The 21,279-nt window shown below is 44.8% G+C and overlaps 1 protein-coding gene across 1 annotated transcript in view; it reads right to left on the bottom strand.

Moving 5' to 3' along the window:
- The window catches only part of LOC147705742 (phosphatidylinositol transfer protein beta isoform-like), a 276,208-nt gene that overhangs the window by 121,844 nt on the left and 133,085 nt on the right, over window positions 1–21,279 (bottom strand). Inside the window, exon 6 of the mRNA XM_086932188.1 lies at window positions 19,973–20,047. Within this exon, the coding sequence (XP_086788314.1) occupies window positions 19,973–20,047 (75 nt within the window). The remainder of the gene's footprint in view (window positions 1–19,972; window positions 20,048–21,279) is intronic.

Genomic DNA, 21,279 nt, shown 5'->3' with positions numbered 1-21,279 from the left:
ACTCACCCTCGCTCAGAACCGAGGTCCCAAGAATCCAAAGCTCATCTCCTGCCTTCAACCAAACATGCCGGATCCCAGGTTACGATTTCAGATCAATAAGCTAGCGCCACCTCATGACCATTTTTCCTCCCCTACTATAATTTACAGGAAATATTTCGTTACCATTTAAAATAGTGCTTGAAGTCCATGAAAGCTGTGGTCCTGTGAGAGAAATAACCCCCCGCCCCCTACTCACAGCACAGAGAAAAGTGCTCTGCTCTCTCCCCTTCGTGGGAAAAGTTACCTGGAGATTATTGTGGAGGAGCCCTGCTGCCCGTGACTCCCTGGTGGCGGATAGAAAAGACTGACTCCACGCCTTGCCCCACCCGCTGCGCGGGTGCCGCTTCGTTCTTTGAAGTGGTGCAGATCATCGTCGTGGCACAGCTCCTGTGTGGGAGGGTGAGAAGGGCTGCGAGCGGGCTGCCTAGAACGCCGCAGGGACTCAAACTACCAGGAGTCCCTGAGTGACCTTCAACACCTGGTCCGCGTTCGCCGCCCAGCCCCGCCCCCTACTCACCGCGTGCACTTTATAACTGATAACGTTCCCCGCGCTGCGGGAGCGCCCGGGGCTAAGCCCGGGCAAAGGGAGGGCCCTCTACGGCCCTCATCGGCCAGAAGAGACTGGACTGGGCCACTAATTTTGATCTAAAATATTGGCGAGGTATTTACATCTGACATTTGGCCATCCATATATTATTTATAAGGGTGTAGTGTAACAAGACCCTGATCACTCATTGCACTTATTGAGTAGGGCTATCTTTTTATCTAACAAATAGTGCCTCCATTTATCGAGACGGACATCTCTAAAAAATATTCAATTAATAGTATGGAGATGCGTGAGACAAGAAGTAGGGCCGCAGCAGGGGGCTAGAAATTAACAGGCACCCTAGATGACTTTATTGTTAGAACAAACATACTAATTGATGATGGAATTTCTTTGATGGAAAGGAGCGTATCGCAGGATCTGGAATCTGCAAAAAGGTCATCTATGGGCCATTTTGCTAATGTACGGAGCCCTAACAGACGAGAGACCAATACACCATCCATGGACGTGATCAGTACAGCTGTTGCCCAAAATGTTTCTGAAACAACTAATCCTTCTCAAACTCCCCCAGTTCTTACTTCATCATCCCCCCAGGCATCCACTAGTGTCTTGATACATTTAGCAGCCTCACCTAAAGTCAATAATGTTTTGTTGCAGGGGATAAAGGAAGGGGCAATTCCTAAAAAGAGAACAAACCAAAATATACCTATTAAAACTTGTGGTAAAAATTTGCCGAAAGATATAAGTAATGCACTTACTGTTACTGATACCGATATACACGGAGAAGGCGGTTTGCCCCTTAACACATTGCCCCTAGCTATTCCAGACGATACCATTCTGGATGATTCAATGGCTGATTTAATCTCCAATAGCTCTAGAATAAGTTCCCCAGAGGGTAGTCTTAATGCGAGCAGGGGAAGAGAGATTACAATGTTATATATACTAGAGACTTCAATGAAAACTCTATTAGCCCCACTGATAGATTTTCTTAAAGAGCTGGAGAAACAAATTCAAGATTTGAAGAGAGATACTCATATGCAGTATGAGAATCTGGCCAAACCGATAGCCGATGTAAGTACGTCTAAGGCTAAAGCCATAGTAACGACATCTAACAATCCAGGCCCTATCTTGGCAAAGGGCGTCTCTAAGGGTGTCTCAAATAGCACTTCTTCAAGTACAACTAATACTGAAAAAGGAAAAACCCCTGGTAAACAACCATTAAAAACCCCATCAATGGACGAGCAGGCGGCACTCCTGCTGGCGGATATGGACAGAGCCTTTGACTCTGTGAGCTGGGCATACCGGTTTACTCTGTTAGCCCGCCTCAACCTAGGCCCGGTGTTCTTGTCGTACGTCCGCCTGCTCTACACTAACGTAACGGCCTCGGTCCGAGTGGCCGGGGCTACCTCCGGGCGCTTCCATATAGGTCGGGGTACTCGACAGGGCTGCCCTCTGTCCCCGTACCTATTTGCTCTTGCCATGGAGCCCCTGGCGTCGCGGGTGCGAGCGGATGCCCAGCTGCGTGGTTTTGTCTGGAATGAGGACCTGGTGGATAGGATTGCGCTGTATGCGGATGACGTCCTCTTCTTTCTCACCGACCTACAGCTCTCGGGTCCCCGGGTTCTGGAGGTCATGCGCGTGTTTGGCGAGATCTCGGGTCTTCGACTCAACCTTAATAAATCGACCCTGTGGGTGCTGGGTGGCGGAGTGGTCACTGACCCCTGGGCTGAGGGGCTGCGGGTGGCGACGGATGGCCTGAAATATCTGGGCGTTTTCCTATCGGAGTCGCGAGTCGTGGCTTGGGCTCGTGGTGTCCTGCCAGTGTGGAAACGGGTCCAGGCTGATATCAAGACTTGGTCCAGGATGCCGCTCACTATCTTTGGGAGATCGGCCATCTTCAAGATGGTGGCGCTTCCACGTCTCCTGTACCAACTTCAGAATTTCCCGTATCCCATCGGCCAGCAGTGGTTCCGTCAAGTTAACTCTGCGTTGGGCCGCTTCCTGTGGGATGGCGGTGCGGCCAGGGTGGCGTTGAGGACATGCTTTTTGTCTACGTACTGTGGTGGCCTGGCCACCTCGGACCTCCTCTCCTACTACCAGGCTTCCCAACTACTTTTTCTTAACGAATGGTGGTACGGCGATAGGGGGGACCCGGCATACGCCCTGGAACGATCACTCATGGGTGATCACACGCTTCACACCATTCTATATTCGGCTCGCCTGCGCCGTGTGTTGCCATCGGTTACCAGGGTGGTCTTTGCTGTGTGGCGGCAGGCCCTGCGCCGCATGGGCTGGTGGGGCAAGTTAACGGCCGAAACGCCACTTTGGCATAATGGTCTGCTCCCGGAGCTGGCGGCCCTGACCGGCTTTGAAGGCTGGGAAGCCATAGGTGTTACGCAACTGGGCCAGGTCATGTCCGGCACCACCCTCAAATGCTTTGAGGAACTCCGCGCGGAGTTCCAAAACCCTCAGTCCCAGTTCTTCCGCTACCTGCAGCTGCGACATGCCCTTACCCAGAGCATCGCCGGTCTGGATTCCTTGCCGGAATTCAGCCCGGTTGAGGCTAAGGTGTTTATGGGGGATCTGGGGGACAGAAAGGTTTCCAGGATATATCAGACGCTGGTCATCCACTGCTCCTCTACCCTGCACTCTCTTTGGGGCGGCGTGGGAGGTGGACATTGGCCCTCTCGATGAGGACGATTGGAGGGAGGCGTTGGAATCCCCGCGTGGAACCGCCATTGCTGTCCGGCTCCGACTCATCCAATTTAAATACTTGCACCGCGCCTACTACACGCGTGAACGGCTGTGGAAAGCTGGGTTGATTGCATCTCCGGAATGTTTGCGCTGTGGGGCGGTGCCTGGGTCCCTGATGCATACTGTATGGACGTGTGGCCGGCTGGCTGGGTGGGTTCTGGAGGGGTGTGTGGAGTTGTCTGTCCGAGGTCCTGGGCTGGGACCTTCCCCGTACCCACCGACTAGGATTACTGCACATCATGGAGGGGATTGGGGGAAACATATTTAAGCGCCACTTGTTGCTTTTGGGGCTGGTCGTAGCTAAGCGGGGTCTGGCCCGGGCGTGGAAAGCGGTGAGGGCCCCCCTCCTGTCTGCATGGAAAGCTGGGCTAGATTATTTCATGGGTCTGGAGAGGCTGATCTTTGAAGCGAGGGGCTGCCCGCGCAAACACTACAAAATATGGAAGCGGTGGGCCGACTACCGGGGTCTGTCCCTGGATCCCCCGGCGGAGCGAGAGGAGGACATTTGACTACAGTGACATTGTTGGCCCGAAACAGCGACGCTCTGGTTGCACTACACCTGCATATTTTATTCTATTGCTTTATGTACACGTGTGGTAGGGGGGGTTGGGGGGAGAGTTTGGGGCTGGGGGGGTCGGAGTTGTGGGATAGGGTGGGCAAATGGGGGGTTTCCATACTGAGCCTATTCTTGAGTCTGTTTCATCATTTGCTGCCTACGTGATTTGCTGTATTGATTGCCGTGGTGATCTTCGGTCTTGGGGACGCCACGTTCTCATTGCTCATTTGCTCAATAAAATTGGTTGTGAAAAAAAAAAAAACCCCATCAATGCCTAAAAATTCAGCTCCACCTCTCAAGGAAGTATCAGCTCCACAAACTCCTGCCCAATTACCTGACAAAGGCCAACCAGTTAAAACAGATGTGCGTAGAAGTATAAACTTACCCCCAAGAGCTACACCATATGTTGTGGTTTTAACTGAAGTCCCGGAATTGGGTGCACAATCCACTGAAACCAATGGGGCACTTGTAAACAAGGTTATCCATTGGCTTAACAATAATTATCCTCTTCGCCAGCGATTAAAAGTAACATCTTAATGGTAGAAAGGGTACCATGGATTGGGTATACTAGAAAAAGGGCACAGGGTGACTGTGTGGTGATAACTTTTGAAAATCCCCGTACTGCGGAATATATCACAACAAGGCCCCCTAGAAACCATGGCCTGTCCATTGTGGCCAGGGCATTACCCGATTTCTACTCCCATGGGGAACATCCGGATAATAGATGGAGCTGGACTAGGGACAGTCGACATCCAAGAGGCGGTAATGGTGAGGAGTATGATAGGAATCCTCATAATACACAATGGGGTGTGGGGAATGAAGATGGGTGGACGGTGGTGAAACGTAGGGAAGGGTTTCATCATTCTTTCCCGCAAGGGTATGCTCCAGAATGGTTTGGACATCAGCAATTTCCTCCACCCATTACTCCATGCTATAACCGCTTTGACTGCCTTGAGATGGTGGATTGACTCCCCGAAGCCGAAGAGGTATTTAAGTCACCTATTTCTGAAAGCCCGGGGGAGACTAATCTATCAGGGCATGATGTGTCACATGAGACAAGAGTGGAGACCATGGTAACACAAGGGTTATTGGGTGACCAAGCTGGGGTTGCTGTAGAGGCGTTGCCCAAAGAAGAGTTCTGCAAGGTGGTCTTTTGGAATGTGGCAGGTATTAAACAAAAAATCCTCAATCCATCTTGGGATGATGTAACTACTGGTGTAGCCATCTTAGCCCTACAAGAAACATGGGCCATTGCACCGATACACTTAAACGGCTACAAAACATATTTTACTCCTGCAGTGGGGGGTTCATATGGAAGACCCAAGGGAGGATTGATAACGTACATATCCAACCTGCTAGTATTTGATAAGATTACTTTCTCCCCTGGATCCAGTTACTATCAGAAAATAGTGATAGATACAAGGAAGGGTCCAAGGATTGTCTTTTTAAATTTCTATAATAATTTTTCAAGTAGCATGACTAAGGAAGTACTCGCCCTGATAAGTGAAGATATACAATCTGAAATTGATAAAAAAGGGGGCGAAGTAATGATATTTTGGGGGGGTGATTTTAACTGTTCACTGTGCAAAAAGGGTCAAAAGGGCATATGCGGCCTGATGTTGGAACAGGACATTAATTTAACGCACTTTGAACATACCGTATTTGGAGATTTAGTAAATTAGATGATTTTTAAGTATGATTTTGGGTTTACGAATGAGATAGCCCACCACCCAATGCCATTTGTTCCAACCTTTGTGGGTAGGGGGGCCTCAACTATCATAGATTTTAGTCTTTGTACAAATAGCTCTGCTGGAAGATTAATTAGCTCCAGCATAATGGACGTAGCATTAAGTGATCACTTTCCACAGGTACTAGAAATAGAGAACCTATTTGTCGCATCTCAAAATGTATCAAGTTTTAAGTATATGGCGCAGGACGTGGAGTTAGGTAGCCAAAACGGTTATACTCTTAAATGGAGTAAAGTGGTCCCCGATTACTTTTTGTCCAAAGTGGTGAATAAATGCATGAATAGCTTTTTGATCTGTCTGGATGAACACGCAGAGAGCAATGATATTTTATCTCATTTTAAAATTATTGCTACCACAATTAAGGAGGTTTTGTGGGTTACACGTAAAAACTCGCTAAAGACTAATAAGAAATGGTTTGATAAGAAGTGTACAAAAGCCTTAACTAATCTTAAACATGCGATCCATCAGAGACCGCGGGATGTAACTCTAATTAGAGAATTAAGGAAGATTTACAATATAGCACTGAAATACAGGAAGGACCAGATAAAAAGGGAGGCATGGGACGAACTCTGTTTGGCGTCACAATCAAAGAATCCGGCTGCTTTCTGGAGGGTTATAAATACTCCGCTCCTTTATGATAACAAAGCACGCATGGAAATTGCCATCACAGAAGATGAGTGGGTGGCCCACTTTTCCTCCCTTTATACTGCTGTTGAACTGGTGCCCAATATAGGTCATGACTCAACGATAGCAAATATGGATCTACCAAAAGTCCTGGTCGTAACCCTTCCTGAGGTTCTTGCGAGTTTGAAGGCAACCAAGAGGGGTAAGGCGGCTGGACCTGATGGCATACCAGCTGACCTTTATAAGGCTAACACTGATTTATGGGGGGCAATGTTGGTCCAACTCTTTAATGTTGCTCTGGCTAAAGGCCTAATCCCTACCTGGTTCACTTCAATCATAGTCCCGATTTTTAAGAAAGGTGATAGGCAGAACTGCACATGCTACAGGCCAATTTCTTTATTAGATTCCTCCATAAAAATTCTTGGGAGAGTGGTTTTAGCTAAGTTGCAAAGCTGGGCAGAAGAAAATGGGGTGATGAGTGATTTCCAATATGGATTTCAGAGGGGTTTGGGGACTATAGAGCAGGGGCTAAATTTATTTATTCTGCAACAGAAGTATATAAGGGTCAAAAAACAACGCCTATACCTCACTTTTGTCGACTTATCGTCAGCTTTTGATTGCGTGTCTCATAATAAGCTGTGGGTAATAATGGCCGAATTGGGGGTTGATAATGCTATCATATGCTTCCTGAGAGACTTATATTCTGGGGTCACCGCAACGGTCCGGTATGGGAGAGAGGGTGAATGTAGTAGACACTTTGGGATTGGTCGTGGTGTACGCCAAGGGTGCGTCTTAGCGCCTTTTTTATTTTTATTATATATAAATGGCCTGGAGCATCGCCTCGTGCAGGAGGGCAGGGACATGCCTATGGTGGGAGGAAGACCTGTCCCTGCCCTGCTGTACGCGGACGATGCAGTCCTGATGGCACGCACTCCAATGGCTCTTCAAACTCTGGTTACATCTTTTTATAGTTTCATGCTTAGCTTGGACTTGAAAATTAATTGCTCCAAGAGATTTTCTATGTACTGTGGGACAAGAACAAGCAGGCATTTGAAGCCTATTTTTATAAGCTCCAATCCCTTAGAGAAGACCTCTACCTTTCCATATCTGGGCATTTTGTTTCACGAAAGTGGCTCATGGACTAGTGCAATCAACGCTAGAACTCTGTTGTTTTCCAAAACTGTTATGGCTCTACAGTGTTTTATAAAAAAGTTGGGGGAAAAACCCATAAGGGAAATTTTAACCATTTATAATGCCACTTGTACAGCGGTAGGTATATACGGTTCTGGTCTATGGGGCTACTCAAATGTCAGTACGATCCAAACCGTGGAAAATAAGTTCTTACGGTACATTTTGTCCATTCCAGAAAGTACTGCGACTTTTATATGCCACGTTGAATTGGGTTTGGTGTATGTAACTGATATAATTAAGATCCAGCCGATTCTCCTTTGGCACAGGGTATGGACAAATGACGACTGTGTGGTTAACCGGGCTATTTTAAAGGACGTTCTAGCACTAGATAATAATAATTTTAAATGGATATGTTATGTTAGAAACTTTTTTGAAGAACTAAGCTGTGCCCAATATTTTGAGGATCCATTGTCTATGGTACACATCTCAAGAAGTGGATTAACAAAACTTGTGTCTCGATCACCTCATGGAAAAAAGACGTCTGGAGGAGGTGAAAAAAAAGACTGTTTTTGCCCACCAGGCGATCTTAACTGGAGAGAAACTACAGCCATACTTATCCCTATACATGTCCAACCATGAACGTTTCCTTTTAACCCGGTTTAGACTCAATATTGTTTTCAGGTCATTATCTTTCCCTGAGATGAACTGTTGGCTGAAAGACTTATGCCCCTGCCCATGTGACGATGTGTCCCTGCAATCCGATATTCAAATTTTATTTTTTTGTAAATTTTATACCTACTATCGCAGAAAACTTATCATCCCAATTCTTAAAGACTTAAATGTATATAGATGTCGCCTTGCGTTCTTAGAGTTCCAGAAAATGGAAACTGTTTTTATGGTAGCCTCACTCTCCGAATTTCTTAAATTGGTTTTTAATTGTCGTAAAACCCTTCAAATGAATTAACTTTTATGATGTCCTTTTTGTTGGGATTGTAAATATGGTCATTCGATCCATGGTATATTGTATTTCACATGCTACTTTCATGGTTATCATTTGTTTTTTGTAACCGAATAAAGCATTTTGAAACAAACAGAGAAATAACCCAAAGCAACGTGTACTGGTCAGCACATGGGGTCCAAGCTAACGCAGTATGGAACGCATTTCCTCTGCACAGCTTTTCTTCCAAGTCATCTGTGCTCAGTTTCTCGGATGTCCGTTGTCAGATAGCGCCATGAAGCCGTTCGGTACGCAAGCGCTTGATAGAGTGAATCTTGAGCCACTGTGCAGCCTCAGCTCCACGGAAGCCTGGCATACCACAGCACAATGATCCTTCTCAGAGCTAGCAATTAAAGTTATTGGAACTGAAAGCAGCGAACTGAAGGTTAACTTTGACCTTCAATTCTCATACAAGGCGGCTTTATCCCTCGTACGTCAAGAGCACATGGCCCTTGTCCTCTGTGCACTGTTGCTAGCGAAGTTCTAATAAATTAGAACATTACAAACTGTTTCAAACTTTATATTTAAATTTGTTCAAATTTGAACACAAGCAATTAAACCATATTAGATGTCTCAAAACTCATTTATAAAGTCAAGACTAGCTGCATAAATACTGCAGAGAAAAACTTTTTAAATATATGAATACAAAACATTAACACTTTGAAATTAAATATAACAAATTCTGTTGAATGATACAACTTCAAAACATTTCTTTGACGTCTTCAAAAACGTGCCCAATGCATTTCGAGCCTGATGTTGGCTCTTCCTCAGGGGCCTGAAATCTAAACATATACATCAAGTATTGAGTGAATTTCTCTTGTTCTCAAATATATTTACAAAACATTTCATTGCAAGGAAACCCAAAACTTTTTTTGTTTGATAGCCATGGTACTCCTCAAAACACCTATGTGTGTTTAATCTAAAACCAGAACCAAATAGTGCGCTCGTGTTACCGCTAAATGCCCGATGGAAAGTGACAAAATACTCACTCCAGTAAACTCTCAAAAGCAACCTGTTCGAGAGCTGAAAAAAAAATGTCTTTAATACACAAAGAAAGCCTGAACACCTTACTTTCAACTGCTGAAATGCATGAACATAAACATTCGCTCACCTCCACTGTGTAATGGGTCCACCTCTTTTACCCTTCTGTCCTTAATTCAACCGTTCTTTTAGAACCTTTATGAAAGTTACACAAATAAGTACAATCACTGCTCTATGATACGACTATGGTTTGGGACCATGTAGTCATGCCAAGACAGAATCCTGAAAAGACTAGTACCTCTTAGAGAAAAGAACGTTGTCCCCCGGTCTTTAATTTCATCTACGTGGCTCGTCCACAACACTCAATGTACCCTTTAAAAACAGACAAAAGAGTACCTCAGTTCAACCCGTTCTTAAACGCGCGTGTTCGCTCCTCAGATCTGAACTTTAACATCTGCTGTGTACAGCCACAATGAACGTACCTCTCAGCGAAAACACTGTTCCCTCAGTGACGCTGCCCGCACAACTCGACTCTGCGTAGTGGGTTGCACCACCATGGAGAAAGCTTACAACTAACTTGCCGTCATTCCGTATGTCACCGGCGCAAAGCGCTGGACATAGATGGACTATATACCAACAAAGAAAACGGGCGCCATCTTAACGCGATCTTTTACGTGCATGAAAACCAAAGCCCCACTGCACCACAACTCCGCGAAAAAGTTGAAACAGTGATACTCCACAACTAAAAAAGGTGTGAAAAATAAATGAAATGTGCCTAAAGTGATGTGATTTCATAATTTGTAACATGTGGTTTCAGGTTTGTACATGGCTCAACTTAAATAAAACTGATAAAGAAACATGTCTTGTTAATTTGCTTCATGCATCCAACCACAGGTACATGGTAAATAATTACAAGGATTATAAAAAAACATATCATATCTACTTTTTCATTGAGCCCTTCTGGCTCTTGTGTTTCCAATCTTTTGATCCAAACGATCTCTCTTTGGAGGAGGCAGTCCTGCCAAGTGTCACACATCGGGTGTGACACTAACGCATTTCAGTGTGGTGTTCCCGCATCACAGCACTGAAATGCATTGTCACGCATTTTGCCCACTCTGCTGTGACACGCTGTACTGGCGTTAACGGCGTGCGCTGCCAGGCTCAGATGGTCGTGCCTCTGACCCAGTGCGCCGGTGCCAGGAGGCGAGGGGCTCAGAGCTGCTCTGACTGCTGAGTGTATCTTTGTCAGCTCGCCGGAGCATGCCCAGCGTGCCGCGTGCCTGAATTGAAATAATACAGCTTCTGCTGCTACAATGTTGCACTAAACTTTATGCAGGCAGAGTGCTGGCTGAGGCGCTGATTGGTGCTCAGTCACGCTGTGTCCACACACACATCATTAGTCAGAGTCATCAATCATGATGACTACTCTCAGACTCCCTGCTGCTGCTACCCAATTAATTACCCGGGACCCTGGCCTGCCCTCTCAGAGACAAGTGCCTGGCGCCCAAACCTCACATCCTGTTAGGTTACAGGAAGTCAGTGACTGCGAGGCTTAGAAGGCGCGGCGGCGGGACTATAGTCAGTTGGCGCTCCCGCTGCGCAGAGTCTAACACCATGGCTGGGCAGCGGCTGCGGGGCATGTGCCCGCCTTGCCCGTGGCTGAGCATGGTTGGGCTGGCACGCTGCATCGTGTGCAGCGGGGGAGACTGGCGCTGCCTGCAGACTTGTACTGTTGGCTGGTCATGTGCCTAGCGCAGGCCGCTGTCCAACAGCGGCGAGAGGCAGGCGCAGTGCAAACAGCAGAGAGCAACAATCAGATGTCTGGCACCCCCGGGCCCGCCGCCGTACCATGCGACTCAGTGGCGAGCGCCTGGTGGCCGGGCTCACCTCACCGCTCAACGCACAGTCAGTCACCCGTCACGGCGAGCCAGGAGTACTGTAGAGTTGAAGAACAGTTCTACAACTCAGTAAGTATTAGAACTTTACTAGTAATGTAAACGCTCGTCTGTGAGGCAGCCTACAGTGCTCAGATAGTACTGCTCTCTGCCAGTCTGAGACTGACAGTCGAGTCCGTGTGTGATTTCATTTACTTTTAACACGTCATGCTTATGAGCCTAGGTAAACTGGGAACTAGGTTAGTGCTCTTCATTTTCTGGTGTTTTGAAGCAGTTTTAAGATATTTTTAGAGTTTCTCATTGCACAAATGTGTGTAATTTCTGATGTTTATATTTCCCTCATTTTTCATTGCTTGATTTTGCTCTGGAGAAAGTGTCACTCATAGTCGTTGAATGTCACACATATTTACACTGAAATTATGAAAATGTCACACATAAGCAATCTGAAACCTTGGCAGCTATGAGGAGGGATCTAGTTAGATCCGCTCCTTCATGTGCTTCAACTTTCTCCAGTACTGAAAACTGTATCTGGGCTAGGTAATGTCTATTGTCAATCTAATGTTTAGCTAAATTACTCTTAATATTACGATTCCTGATTGTGCATTGTGTTCTGATATGCGAATTTTGAGTTTTCTTTCGGTCTCCCCTACATATAGTTTCCCACAAGGGCATTTTATGTAGTAGATTACATTTTTAGAATTGCAGTCACTGTCGTGGTGCAGTTGAGTAGTCTTTCCCGTGCGAGGATGATGTGTGCTTGCCCCAGTAATTACATTATGACAATGTACGCAGTTCGCACATCTTTTCATTCCTATGTTGGCTATTGCTTGAATACTTGGTGACGGTGTCTTCAACATTTCATTCAGATTTTTAGACCTGGTGGAAGCAGAAATAGATTTTTGCGAGAAAATTCCTTGGAAGTCTGGTTCATTTTGTAACAATTCCCAATGTCTGTTCACAATATTTTTTATTTTCTTTGTGGAAAATTTAGACACAAAAACTTGTCTTCCCATAGTTTTCTTGGGTTTTTGTTTGAGTAAGTTATCCCTGCTGCATGCCAGAATGCGGTGTTTGGCTTTCTCTAGCACTTCTATTGGGTACCCTCTTTCCACATATTTTTGGTGTTGAACATCCAGGTGTTTTTTTAATTCTTCCGTTTCAGAACATATTCTTCGAATCCTCATATACTGAGAAAAAGGTAGATTGTTTTTTAAATTTTGGGGATGGAAACTTTGAAACAACAAAGAATTGTTAACATCAGTCTCTTTCCGAAATACTACGGTGTGAATTTTAGTGGTCCTTAAACTAACGGATACATCCAAAAAGGAAATCTCTTTTTCATTAATCGTATGGGTGAATTTAATTTGTTCCACACACTCATTTAAGTGTCTCAATTTTTCTTTCCAAACTTTTTCTGCTTCCAGACCATAGGACAAAAATATCATCTATGAATCTTCGATATACCATGGCTTGATCTTGCCAGTCTTTGTCGCAAAAAATAAAGTCATCCTCAAATTTCGCCATAAAGGTGTTGGCGTACGCTGGAGCCCCAGTGAACCCCATTGAAGTTCCATTCTGTTGAAGAAAAAACTGTCCATTCCACTGAAAATAATTATGATACAAACAAAAATGAAGAAGTTCCAAAAACCTTTTCTGCTCTGATTTTAGGTTGGCTTAAAGCCCATTCCACAGCTTCCAGTCCAGATTTATGGGGAATAGACTTAAACAATGCTTTAACATCTATTGTACATAAAAGCATGTTGTCAGTGGGAGTATTATCCCGTATTTTCAGTAAGACATCGTTTGTGTCCTTAATGTACGAAGGCCATTGTTGTACGAAAGGTTGAAGAAATGTATCAATGTACTGCTCGAGTGGCTCAAAAATAGTGCCACACCCGGTCACAATTGGTCTCATGGGTGGGTTATGTAGGTTCTTGTGAACCTTGGGGAGCATGTAGAGACGTGGTCTCCTTGGGTATTGAACAGATAAAAATTGTTTAGTTGCCGCTGAAATGTGACTTAAGTCTAGAGCTTGTTCTAAAATAATCTGGAGAGTACTGGCTAAATCTTCTGTGGGATCTTTATCCAATTTTAAAAACGTGAATTCATCTGTCACGTGCTCATCCACCTTTTGAATGTAAAAATCTTTATCCATAACGACAATCGCACCCACTTTATCAGCTTTTTGTATGACTATTCTTTCATTGTTTGAGTCCTTTAAGAGTATTTAGGTCTTGTATTGAAAGATTTTTCTTGTGTGACTTACTCCTATTTAGCTTGTTGATTTCATTCTTTACTGATCTCTCAAAAGCTTCCAAAATTTTATGTGACAATGGTGCTTGAAATTTTGATTTGGGTCGAAATTCCAGGAATTCAGTTTCCGCCTTTTCAACTTGTTGTGGTGCTATGTTAGTTAAAAAATGTCTCAGCTTCAACACTCTCATGAATTTGAAAAGTGCAATATCACTTTCTAAATGATTAGTGTCCTATGTAGGAACGAAGCCTAAACCTTTGTTTAAAACTCTTTTTTCATCTGTCGTCAATTCTGACTTTGACATTTTCATAACAAGATATATTTCTGACTCCTTGCATAACATCCCAAAGGCCCCCTAGGGTGGATGCGTGGCAATCAGATTTGCTGCAGTGGGGTCGAGCAGAAGGGGCGGCCTTACGGAGGGAGGAAGAGAGAGGTCATAGGAAACAACCATGGCGATGGAATGGGATATGCTGGTGCTGAACTTGGAGGGACTGGATGATGCGATGCTTAATGTGGCTGGATCCCAAAAGTTGGCCAGGGGACGAAAGAAAGGTTTAACAAAATGCCTTCTCCCCTCCCCGCAAGAGGAGGTACAGGTTTCCTTTGCCCTGAAACTGCAAGATTACTAGAATTTACATTTGGCCCTAGTAGACCTACTGGTACTTAGTACGCAGCGACCGGGAGTGGGTGGGTTAGAGGGTGGTTAAAGGGTGGGTAGAATGTTGGAGTTGGGAGGGTATGGTTGGATGAATATTTTTGATCCTGTTAATGACAAAGTTTAGGATTTGTTGGTAACTTTCGACGACTGATGTTGGGACTATATTTTCACTCTCCTTCTGTTCTGAGGAACCATTATTTGACTGAAATGTTATATTATGGATTATTTTTATTTTTATTTTTAAATTTTTGAAAACCTTTATTGTGCCTGAATAAAAGAACAAATACGGGCCTACAACCATTAGGCCGGCCACGAAACATCAGCACAAGTGCGAGCAATACGGTCCCCCAGCAGCTGCAATGAAGATTAACAAGCAATGAACTTTACATTGGGAAGAGTCGCGCCGCCGGGGAAGAGGAGGAGTGAAGGTTAATTTTTAAATTTTTTTTTTTTTGCGTTTTCATCAAAAAGAAAGCAGTGAAGGAAAATTAATAAGAGGATTCGAGTCCGCACAATGTCTTCACGTTATGGGTAGGCGACGTTATATCTGAAAACATCAACGGAGGTGAACATCAAATACATTGTGGGGATGCAGAACAGAGGCAGCAATCCACTATCATTCATGCACCCCGAACATCGTCGCTCCAACCCTACCAACCCCAACCCAAACCCGGAAACGAACCAGAATCAAAGGCGCAGAGAATAGAAAAAGAAGGCCCATAGAACTAAGAGTATATCAAGTTACCCCACCCACCCTGAAACATTGTTGAGGCTACGGCCTGCCCCCCCCCCCCCCCCCCACAGAGTGCCTGTCGCCCCATAAAACCCGAAATATAGACAAGGAAGAAGAAAGAAGAGAGTGAAAAAGAAAAAGGACATTAACACCTATAATATAGGGAGTGAGAGAGAGTAAATCAATCTACATTCCCAAAAAGAAGAAGGCGGGGAGGAGCCCACTTGTTACTAAAACACCCGGAGATCCCGGCCCTCCCGAGACCCACAGCATAAACATCGGCCATTACTGAAGCGTAGTACAGTATCAAGTGATCCTGCAATGCAATTGTAGAGAAACATCATGCGATATGCGCCCATTAAACACGTTAGCCAGGTCCAACCCCATCCCCTTCAGCCAGCAAAATCAGTCAACAGCGAGAGAGCAGCTTAGCCCTGACCCGATCGTGGATGGAACCTCATGCAGACTTCCCCAGGAGAGCCCCTCCCCCCGTGCACATCAGGATAACATGGCTGCCTGAAAGAAGAAGACGAAGCAGGATCCCAAAATGGCCGCCGGCCATCGGTATAAGGTCCTTTGTCCTCCGTACTTAAGTCCGTAAGGGCATCAGAAGAGTAGAAATGCCACGGGGAGAAGAGTGAAGGCCACCAGTCAAAAGTCGACACGTAGGGTAAAAGTTGCTCAGCTGAGTCCCCAATTAAACTCGGCGGTGCAGGCATCAAGAAGGCAAGCCCGGAGGAAAGGGGAAACAATGTAGCAGTCGCGGGACTGGAGGGCCGCCAGTCGTCGGCTCCGACTGAAGCATCCGCAAGTTTAGTTGCAGCACAGGCACAGGGAAACAATGTAGCATCGTGGAGCGGCAAAGGCAGACCCACACTCAGCTGGGAGCAGACGCTGCGTTCGCGAATCCCGGCGTCCAGCTGATCACCCAGTGCTTGGAAGCCATCAACCATCTCCGAACGGAGATCACGGAGGGCGGCCAGGATAGACCCATAGGATAGTGCAGGTTGCAGCCCCCTTGAGGCAGGTTCCAGCGTCGGTGCTCGCAAGTCGGTGTACCGCACCGGCAAGGCACGGCTGTCCCCAGACAGGAGTGTGGAAGCTCTCTCCAGCCGCGGAGGAACAAAGGGAGCCATGGCGCCGGTAACACAATAGTGGATCTGGGGAGGGTGCAGCATAGGCGAGTATCTCTTAGAGACCTCGAGACCATCAGCGTTGAAGGCAAATCAGGCACACCTCTCACAAGACGTCTCGCACCAGGCTGGGCAGCGGATAATGGGTCAACAGTCTGCGCTGAGCTAGGTCGCCAGGCACCATGCGCCGCTCACCTTCCCCTCAAAGCATAAAAAACACCATCCACGGGCTTCTCAAGTCGGCCGTCCCAGTACAGGCGTAGTCCGCAATGGACGTCAACTTCAGTGCGGTGGCGATTGCTGCAGATGGAAAGGCGCCGCCACTGAGTCATCTGCGCTATCCAGCCGAGCGGACCATATCCGAGCCCCCAGGAGCCGACGACGAGCGGCCATGTAGGCGAGGGTCCGGGGCGGGAGCCGTGTTTCAAGTTTCTCCAGCACCCGAGCACGCTGGAAGGTCGAAAGAGGATCGGTGCGCTCAGCTCGTCCTCGCACGCATTCCGTCGCCGAATTCAAACAGGAAGGTTATCAGGATTTCGTTGCGGAGCTCAAGGGTCGGCGGAGCCGGGCGACTACACGTCCGCTCCGGTCGCCATCTTGGCTCCTCCCCATATTATGGATTATTAATGGTTGAATAGTATGGACAGGTAAAAAAAAAAAAGAAAATAAGACTGTGATGCGTATATGTTCTGAAGCATTGTACTCTGTCTGTACAGTCTGTAATAAAAAGTTTTTTTTAAAAACCATAGTTCTCAAGATTGTACCATCTTTATGTGAAATTAGGTGGTCTAGTCTTCTTTATCGAACCAGAATTGGGTTTTTTGTATTAATATGCCCATAGCACCGAACCTCTCGGGTTTACCGAATTGATGTAAACTAAGTATAATGGTGCCGCGGTAACTTTTACCCTATACCATTGTAGTCCTACTAGGGCTTTCTTTTTCCATAAGATATAAAGAGGGCGATTTGCCACAAATAAGAAAATAATCCTTTCCAAGTTTTTTTTTGGTATATAAATAAGTAAGGATATATTTGTCAAAACAGCTTCTTAAAGCAATCCCTTTTGAATGATTTTAATGTATACTTTTCCAGAGAAAATAGAGTTTCCTCTTTCTTCACCCCTTGTTAAGATGACGTCCATGTTAAGAGAAGTATAATCAGGAACTGAGGTGAATGACGTCATTACATTGCGTCTTAACTGAGACGGAAGTTGTGGGCCACGCGCGCACCAGAGCAGCGATTACTTTCACATGTGCCCTTTTGTAAGGTAGTATATATAAAGGGAGTCAGAACAAGCCGTTGTTTTAAGACGGAATTTTATCCGAGAGTGCGGACGGTCGACCTGAATGAGGCGAGACTGCGGTGAGAAATCCAGCCAATCTAGCTAACGTAGATGTTTTTATAATTGTAATTAGGTTCGGAAATAGTGGCTAGGGTAGGTATTCCCAGTAGGATTTATATTATGCCCAAGCTAAATTACTAAAAATTGCTCAAGAACTTAATGATAAATAAGAAGAGTTTATGTCAGTTCGTGAGCATAGTACCTAGAGTCTATAACAAACGGGCTCGTAAAATTAAAGACTAATAAGAAGAGCCCGATTTGTCCTTAAATTGTATCATAGGACTAACAGTCCCAAGTGAATTGGTGGAGATATGGACTTAAGTAAATAAGTGTGTTTTTTCCCCAGAGCAATATCTTCAGGAGTAGCTGGAGAAACAAGCTTTTGTTCTATTAAACTCAGGCAGTGCCTACGTTATGCCAAAAGAACAGAATAGCAGTGTGCAATGAGTTTTTTGACGCAAGACATATAGAGTGATGTAGCATGTTTTCAACAAAAGAATTAACCTCCACACTTTAATAAATTTAGGAACTGGGCCAAGCAGGAACAATTAAGGTGACATCCATGAATAGAACATTATGACAATACTAATCTACGTATTTAGCAAGGGCGCCTACCAGTAAGTACACTAACCCCTTGAAGATGAATGCCACAAGACCGTCAATCGAACACGTAATAACATTGGAGGGATACCATTTACGTTAAGCGAGTTTCTAATGTAATATATATAAAGAGGGTTTGCAAGTAATTACCTAGTGCCCTAAAAGGTTCTATCCAGAGCCAAGGTTATCAATGTACGACAAGCATATGATGCCAGCTAAAGGTAATAAAGATGTTTACTCACTAGCAGTTATGTAAGAGAGGGGACTACAGGTTTTATGAGTCATATAGTATGATAGGTTGGGCATAAAGTATATATAACTTCTATTTTTGCACAGACAGACTCTCTAAATAGGACAGAGCTATCTTCTAAATAAGATCGGATATTCCTCAATGAGGTTTCTGCCTTCTCAAATCATAAGGTGAGGTGTCTTGGCCATAGCAGTGCCCATACCCGACATAGATAGATAAAGGAAGGCAGTACAAGAATAATAATCCTTTGTTGACAACAGTTTTTAATACAAAGGTTGCCTTCACAAGCCTTGGATGACCTTATTTCCCTTCAACGCACAGAAGAGAAAAGGTGTTAGCAGGGAGATCTCGCCCATTCAGCAGGTGAGATAAGAGTGTGTCTATAAGTGTAGATTGAGATATTGCAGAGTGAGACAGCCCTATAAGATGTGTGAAGATACGAGTTGCTTGACGTTATTAGTATGAATGAAATTGGGTAGGATCAAGATTGCACCATATCTAAAAGGAAGCTTATTTTTTGTGAAGCATAGTTCATTATCCACCTTGTTTGATATTGTATTACTTTTTAAATTGTGTTGGAATGAGATATTGTCTATGAATAGAACAAAGGAGATACTGTTTATAACATCTACAGCCTGCTTGTTTAGTAATTGGTAAACGGATAAGATCTGCTTATGATAGACACATCGGGGGGTTGTTATTGGGGTTATTGATGTATTATATTAGGTGGTTTTGGAGAGCCAATATAACATTGACCGTATCTCATTATAGGTGAATGTATGAAAATCTTCAATATAAGACAGAGTGCACAAAATTAGAGGTCTTGATAAAGATGGACTTAGAAGGCTAAATTCCTTCGAAAAGCGTTGACCGCTACATTCTGATACACAATCCTGTCCTCGAGCTTTGGTGAAAGAAGGCTAATCGTATATGGCATATTCCCATGCTTGTAATACTATGTTATGACGGAGGTGTAAAGTGTTAAGACCAATTTTTCTGTCTAGCTTTTGGTGTTTCACTTTTGCTGTTTTCATGCTTATTGTGATCAACTTTTTTTTAATGTGTTATAATATTTTTTTTAAATAATTGTTATGTTATGAATTGTATGGATTGATGTGTCTTTTTAAATGTAATATTTAGTATACAAACAAATATATGTGCTATATTTTTTTTATATATAAAGTGTTTATGTTTCTTTCCCTCTTATATATGGTCCAATGGTAGTAGGTGTGGAATGTGAGACAAGACATATAGGAATGTATGATGTGTGAACATTGAGGTTACTCTTTAACATTATTTACTCAAAAGGATCTTCCTTTCCCACCGTCATGATGAGAAACACATGGCCCCATAAATATAAGAAAAGTCTTCACGGCAGCCGCAAAGCATGCTATCGTGTCCGGAGGGGCAGTCCAAAAAGCGGACAGGGTTTCAACCAAAAACCCTCTTTACCAATGGGAAGCCAGCGTTTACCATGCACGCTGACGCTAGCCAATGGAAAAGAGGGGCGGGGCTTAGAGTGCCTTTTACAAATCTTGTATTTACAATATCTCTTGCAAAGGTGGAGCAGCGCTTTGCACTGCCATGCCCACGAGATGTAGAAAGAGAAAAGATTTAAGAGAACAAGAGCTGGAAGAACAGAGGAGGATAGGAGGACAAAACAAATAGATAGAGAAGTTCAACAGTCACAGAATGACAGATCATGGCAATTAAACTGAAGCCATACTCACGTTTTCCTGGTTCCCCATGTCTGGTTTATGCCAGGTTTCGATTTTGATAAAGAAGTCATCTTTCATGTACTCGTTCTGGATGAAAGATCAGAAGGAATGGGTCAGGGGAAACGGTAACCACCACAGCAAGGACACTACAGTCACTGGGATATGGAACCACCTGAGGAACCCTTTCCAATTACCGTGGTTGACAGCACACAACGAGGAATGACAGTCACCGGGTTCTGTAGCACAGAAGGAATATGCTACTTACCAGTAATGCCTCTGTTCTTGGCATGTAGGGCTGCTGACATTCATATCTGTGCATAGATCGCCGCCTAGTGTTGGGTCCGGATGACTGCATGTTGTTGTCCTGGAAGAGTCTTCGAAGTATCACGAGATAGGTGGCTCCTCACTTGGACTACAGTGCGCATGGGCATCCTCTCCATCCTCAGATTGTTTTTCGCCATTGTGGCAGAGATGGAGTATAGTACAGTAAGAGATGTCCATGCTAAGAGTGAATGCTGCGGCTGCGACAGGCACCGGGGAGGTGGGTGGGCGATATGAATGTCAGCAGCCCTACATGCCAAGAACAGATGCATACTGGTAAATAGCATATTCCGTTGGAGGCATGTGGGCTGCTGAATTCATATCTGTCCATAGAATATACAGCAGTATCTCCCTTAGCGGTGGCTACCTGTGTCAGTCGCAGCAGTCTGGAAAAGAGTTTTGAGAACAGCCTGTCCTACAGCCGCTTGCTGTTTTGAATGTACATCTACACATTAGTGTTTTGTAAATGTATGTGTGGTTGACCACGTGGCTGCTTTACAAATCTTGTGTAAAGGAATATTACCCAGGAAAGCCATGGATGCCCCTAGCTTGCGTGTGGAATGCGCTCTAGGGGGAACTGTTAAGGTGCGTTTGGCTTTTAAATAACATATTTGGATGCATTTAATGATCCATCTGGCTATACCTGATTTTGAAATAGGGTTGCCCTTGTGTTGCGGTGAGAAAGCAACAAACAACTGTTTTGTTTTTCAAAACGCCTTAGTTCTGTCTATATAGTATAGCAGAGCTCTTTTGACATCTAGAGTATGCAAGGCCCTTTCAGCTACTGTCTGTGGATTTTGAAAGAACACTGGCAGTTCGATTGTTTGATTTATGTGGAAATGGGATACCACCTTTGGCATGACTTTAGGGTTTGTTCTGAGAACTACTCTATTTGCATGCATTTGGATGAATGGCTCTTGAATAGTTAGGGCTTGCAGCTCGCTATCTCATCGAAGCGAAGTAATGGCAATAAGGAAAGCCACCTTCCAAGTAAGAAA

The sequence above is a fragment of the Lissotriton vulgaris genome, chromosome 7 (assembly GCF_964263255.1).
Source record: "Lissotriton vulgaris chromosome 7, aLisVul1.2, whole genome shotgun sequence".
In the NCBI taxonomy this organism is placed as follows: domain Eukaryota; kingdom Metazoa; phylum Chordata; class Amphibia; order Caudata; family Salamandridae; genus Lissotriton; species Lissotriton vulgaris.
The sequence above is the reverse complement of the archived record's forward strand: the minus strand, read 5'-3'. Positions and strand labels throughout refer to the sequence as shown.